Source organism: Spinacia oleracea, chromosome 4 (assembly GCF_020520425.1).
Source record: "Spinacia oleracea cultivar Varoflay chromosome 4, BTI_SOV_V1, whole genome shotgun sequence".
Taxonomy (NCBI): domain Eukaryota; kingdom Viridiplantae; phylum Streptophyta; class Magnoliopsida; order Caryophyllales; family Amaranthaceae; genus Spinacia; species Spinacia oleracea.
In genome coordinates, this window is record NC_079490.1 from 51,040,523 (window position 1) to 51,046,478 (window position 5,956).

The following is a 5,956-nucleotide window of genomic DNA, read 5'->3' on the forward strand; positions in this document are numbered from 1 at the left end:
AAGAACAAAATTAATAGTCATCTATTATAACAATAGATAATTCAAAGGAAAACCAACATAATACTTACTCTAGATCCCCTTTTATCTCATCAGAGTGAAGAAAAATGTAGCGATGAGCTTATTTTAAGCTTTTGTCATCAAGGCGAATGCTGACCTCCTTCCCAATAACTCGACCACCGGAATTAAACAAGTAATCATTTGGATTTGGATGTCATCATCCATCCTTTTAGGTATGTTGAAGATGGTCTTAACACCTTAAAGATATCTCGAACAAAACCTAATTGTCTCCTCTAAAAGGAAGCCTTCTGCAATAGATCCTTCAGGTTGGGCTTTATTGGTTACATGTGATTTCAAATGGGACAAGTACCTTTCAAATAAAACATTTGTACTTAATACATAATAAATGTGAAATATTTAATAAAAATAATATAATTTAGACGTGTAAGATATTAACCTTTCAATGGGATACATCCATCTGTATTGCACTGGTCCACCAAGTTTAACCTCCTCCACTAAGTGAATCAACAAATGGACCATGATTGTGAAAAATGAAGGCAGAAACTCCTTTTCCAAGTCACAAAGAGTTAAAATAATTTCATCTTGAAGACCATCTAAATCATCTGGATCAATAGTAGTAGAGCACAACTTCTTGAAAAAGGAAGACAATCTAACCAACAAGTCAATCACTTTTGTAGCTTTAGAGGCCCTTAAGGCAACGGGAAGGATATCCTGCATTAGAACATGGTTGTCATGACTTTTGAGGTTAATCAACTTCCTTTGCTTCATATTCACACAACTAGAAAGGTTGGATCCATATCCATCAGGAACTTTAATTTTCTGCAAAATATTTAGGAACCTCTCCTTCTCCTCCGTAGACATAGAATAGGAAGCCGGAGGCATGCATTCACTTCCGTTAGGATTAGTATTCAGCCAAAGGTGAGACTTTATTCTCCATGCTTCAAGGGCTTCTCGATCATTCTTACTATCACTACTCTTATCCATACTAAGAAGAGTTCCCAAAATATTCTCAGACACGTTTTTCTCAATGTGCATCACATTTAAATTATGCCTTAGAAAATTATGCTCCCAATACACCAAATCAAATAATATGCTTCTCTAGCTTGGTACCAAAGTCACTTTCATCTTGGACATCATCGTCATCATCATGTTCTCTTTGCCTCTTTTTCGGTGGTGCCTTCGACTTTCCGTAAACATGCTTCAACTTTTCTTGCTGCCTCAATATATCAGTGCCGCTAGGACGAGATGGGGCTTTACCCCACTCATTAGTTCCAAACTTCTCACAAAACTTGGCACCTTGACATCGATATGGGTGATCTGCAGGTAACCATTTTCTATAGCTACAATAGGAAATCTTGCTCCCAAATCTATCAGAAGGCGTGGAATCTAAGCATATAGGACATGCATTGTAACCTTTTGTGCTCAAACCAGAGAGCATTGCATAGCCGGGAAAGTCATTAATAGTCCAAAGCAAAGCCGCACGCAAATTAAATTTCTCTCCGGCACAAGCATCAAATGCTTCAACCCCTGTCCCCAACAATTTCAATTCATGCACTAATTGCTGCAGATACACGTCAATATCATTTCCGGGACTTGATTTTCCAGGAATAAGCGTGGACAGAATGAAAGAAGACGTTTTCATACAGAACCATGGTGGAAGATTATAAGGAATCAACATCACTGGCCACGTACTATAAGTGGTGTTCATTAAACGGTAAGGATTAAAACCATCACTCGCAAGACCTAATCGAACACTACGAGGGTCTAATGCAAAATCTTTGTGACGCTCATCAAATGCCTTCCATGCTAAGCCATCTGAAGGATGCCTTAAAATCTTCTTATCATCTTCACCCAATCGCTCTTTATCATTCCATCTCATATCTTCTACTGTTTCTGATGACATGTAGATTCTTTTTAGTCTCGGTATAAGAGGGAAATATCGCATTACCTTAGCTGGCACACCTTTCTTACAAGTATATGTACCTAGATCACTTACAACGCCACCTCTATCCTTAGTTTTCGTCCACCTCGATGTACCACAAACATGACACTTGTCTTTCTCTAAAAATTCACCCCAATACAACATGCAATTATTCGGACAAGCATCAATCTTTTCATACCCAAGGCCCAAGTCTTTTATTATTTTCTTACTGTAATAATAAGAAGAGGGAAAATCAAGTATTTGAGGAAATGCATCTAGAATTAACTTCAACAGCATATTGAAAGATTCTATGGACCAGTGATTCATACACTTCAAGTGAAACAAGTGTAACAGAAAAGATAACTTTGAAAAATTGATACACCCCTCGTATAATTTCTCCTCAGAAGCTTCAAGCAACTTCTTATACGTCACATCTTCTTCTATTGTAGAATAATCATATTCTACATCTGTGTCATAGGCCACGAGCTCCTCAATCAATTTATCATCCTCTCGTGCTTCTAAATTTGGGAAATTGGGAGGCATATTAACACTAAATGCTGATCTTAATAGCCCTCCCATATTATCTCGACCTACAAACCCACTTTGGTTATCAAGGGATCCTTCACTAGTAATCCCTCCATCACTCTCAAACATACGCTGAAACGTATCCCCTTTTCCATGAAAAATCCAATCCTTATATGGCTTATAAAATCCCTTAAACAAAATATGCCTCTCCACTTCATTTACGGAGAACCATTTCTCTACCTTACAGTTCTTACATGGACATCTAATTTTTCCTTCTACTAGATCTTGCTTGGCAAACTCAATAAATTCCATACAACCGTCGATATATTCACGATGACCATTGGGTAGATCGATCCAACTTTTATCCATATCTATACGAAATTAGTAGAGTAATTAGTAATATACGTCGTTCGTAGAATAGGATATTTTTATATGTACTTATTAAAATATTGTGATCATTCTTAGAACCTTTATATATCACACGAGATAAATTTAAGTGACACACAAAATCAAAACACCTCCGTACACAACTCTTCTTAATTCATACCATAACTTATGCTTTTTTGTTTAATCATTCTTCATTAGTGACTAATATTTGTTATCTATCTTCATCTTCTAAAAGTTATTACCCTCCTTCACTTCCATATTATATTTTCTTTTTGCGTACAAGATGATACTTTCAACTTCACATGAATTTGCAAGGAAAATAAAGCATGTGATTTTAGCGCACAAGGTGATACTTTCAACTTCACACGAATTGAAGACAACATTATAAATCCATTTTTTAAAAGGAGTAACAGTACCTTAAGTAACGTGGCATCACGTAATCATCAGAATTTATGGTAGTAAAATTTCATGTATTAAATGTAATTCAGCTAAGGAAAATTATGCAGTGGGGATAATGTAATTAGACAAACAATACCAACACAAAATGCCAAAGCTAACAAAAATACCTACTTACAAATTTAAAGCTATTATATCAAAACATTTGAAATTAAATCAACAGGAATACAATAGAAAGATCCAACTTTTGCATGATTGACGTAAGTTAAGATAGCACAATAAACGTCAGTATATGCTCATTGTATATAAATTAGACATCGAGGAAATGTAAAGCCACGAAAATTATATTCTAACACTTAACAAACCTAACTTGCAGAGTTGCAGCCCACCCTTGTCCATAAAAAATTAGGGAAATAATAATTGTCCAATAAAAATCCTAAAACGGACTTTATAGTATACATACCTCTAGTATCAAATAGCAGATGCAACACACGAACCGATGCAAGAACCTACGAACAACGCTAAAGACTCGTAGGAAACCTTGAACCGGTGTAGCAATGCACGAACCGATGCACGAACCTACGAAAAACTTTAAAGAATCACAGGAAACCTTGAACCGGTGTGGTCGGCCATGTGAGGGGGTCGAAAAAGCACGAGGCTATTGCGTGACCTCGTCCCTCGTGGGTGTGACGCTTCTTTTTGTCAAATCAAGTGTAATTGGATTTCCTGTGAGTTACACCCAATTGACTAGTAATATAGGAGTCGTCATTCAGTTTTTAACGACAATGAGAAAAACTGACAAAATCCGGTTATCGTGACATAAAGGGAGTGCAATTATGTTTGACCACGACGGCTGTAGGTTCCCTTGTGATCCCTGGTGGTGGGGATCGCTCAACGTACACCCGCAGGGTAGAGATTGAGGGTTCGGGGGACTGTAACTACCGAGAGGAGTACTCGCTCTTCGATAACTCCAGAGGCAGGATATCCTTACTAGCTCAGCATAAATAATTAAAGGGACATGCGTTAACTATTAAACTAATCTAAGTTGATTTTAATAATATGAAACATATAGTACTAGATCGAACGCGATTATCTGATTTAGATTGTTTTAAGGGACCTAGCTTGATAATCCAATTTCCCAAAAATATCATATTTATTAAGCGTGATCGAACAATCAGATTTTAGTTAGTTTAACAGTTCATAAAAGGGCGAGGGAAGCAATTAAACCATGGAAAAGGGACACATTACGACGCACCCTTGAGAGGTGTGTCACGGTTCTCAGAAAACTAACCACTTTGACTTTGCTATTTCTCCTTTTATTTAACGAATCTCAAGGTATGGGACAGGATACGTTCTGTTCGATTTATGGATCGATTGCGACAGAACGCGTGATCAGTTTTGCAGCGTGAGGCTTAGGCTTAAGGGTTTAGAGTCAATACTCAGAATATAATTGTGTGTTGTGTGTTCTTTTCACGTCGAACTTAAGGCCCTATTTATAGAAAAGAGTTCGTGGAAAGATAGAATTGCAGAACCCTAATCCACGAGGAATTAGGAAAAAACACGTACCAGGTATTTTCAGCGCCCAGCTCTGGGCGTCAAAGATTTCGGCGCCCAGGGCAGGGCGTTGAAAATAGAGATCCATGCAATTTCGACGCCCAGGGCTGGGCGTTAAAGATTTCGGCGCCCAGCTCTGGGCGTTGAAAGCGATGTCTGGGCCGAGTTCTTTGTCAGATTCGGATTCCTAGAATCCGGAGTATTTGAGACTTAATCGAGTCTTCTAGTGCGTATGAACTTTATGACGGAATGCATATGGGCCCGTTACGAACTCTAGGCTCGTTAGGATTTTAATTAATACGTAACTCTTATTTGCGAATCATACTAGGAACATGATTCTTATCGCAAAGTCTATCTCATTTAGGATTTATGTTGGAGTGCAACACCTAATTATGACAGGTTTCTATCTTTTATGACTTGCCACTTTTAACAACTACCATTACAGCAGTTACTATTTTTAGCAGGTTTCCATAAATAGCAGGTTTATATAAATAGCAGGTTTCGGGTGAAATGAAAAGGGGAATTGAGATTCGTTATTTTATAGGAGATGCGTTGTCAAGTGGAGATTTACGTTCTCATCATCGAACCTTCCCTTTCGGGAATGGGGACAAAAGTAGGTGTCTACAGTTAGCCCCCACTTTGACTGAGTCTTGGAATAAGACGATGGTCAAAGTACTAGACGGAGTGCGCCACACAAGCCATGGTGACCTGTTTTTGCGAGGGTCTCACGACCCCCAAGTGATAACATTTGACTTAAGGGTCAACACTTGGAGTGTCGACATATCCCTCACGTGTCATTGGGATTTGTCAACGGATAGTATAGAAACTTCCTCACTTTGTCATTGGAAGGATCTAAAGAAGTGTAGAAACTCCCTCACTTTCCCATTGGGAGTAGCTACAGATGTTTTCGAAATCAAAGCTGTAAAGTGTAATTGGGCCTGGCCAAGCCCAACCACGAGGTAAAAATGTTTTTAAAGATTCTCATTTTCAGGGTTAGCTAAACGAGAAAAACCCCCTTGTTTTTATGGGACGTAAAATGAAGGAAAATCCAGCACATCGTTCTTTTTTGGAAAAACGGAAAACCAATCCTTTAATTTTTGGAAAAAGGGAAAACCGATCCTTTAATTTTTGGAAAAAGGGAAAATCGATCCTTTA

General features: G+C 38.1%; 1 protein-coding gene across 1 annotated transcript; it reads right to left on the reverse strand.

Annotated features, from left to right (window-relative positions):
- Positions 1 to 1,099: 1,099 nt before the first annotated feature.
- On the reverse strand, positions 1,100 to 2,833 carry LOC110801538 (uncharacterized). The gene has a single exon (XM_022006900.2). It carries the CDS (start codon positions 2,831 to 2,833, stop codon positions 1,100 to 1,102), a length of 1,734 nt encoding a protein of 577 aa, XP_021862592.2.
- Between the last annotated feature and the right edge of the window lie 3,123 nt (positions 2,834 to 5,956).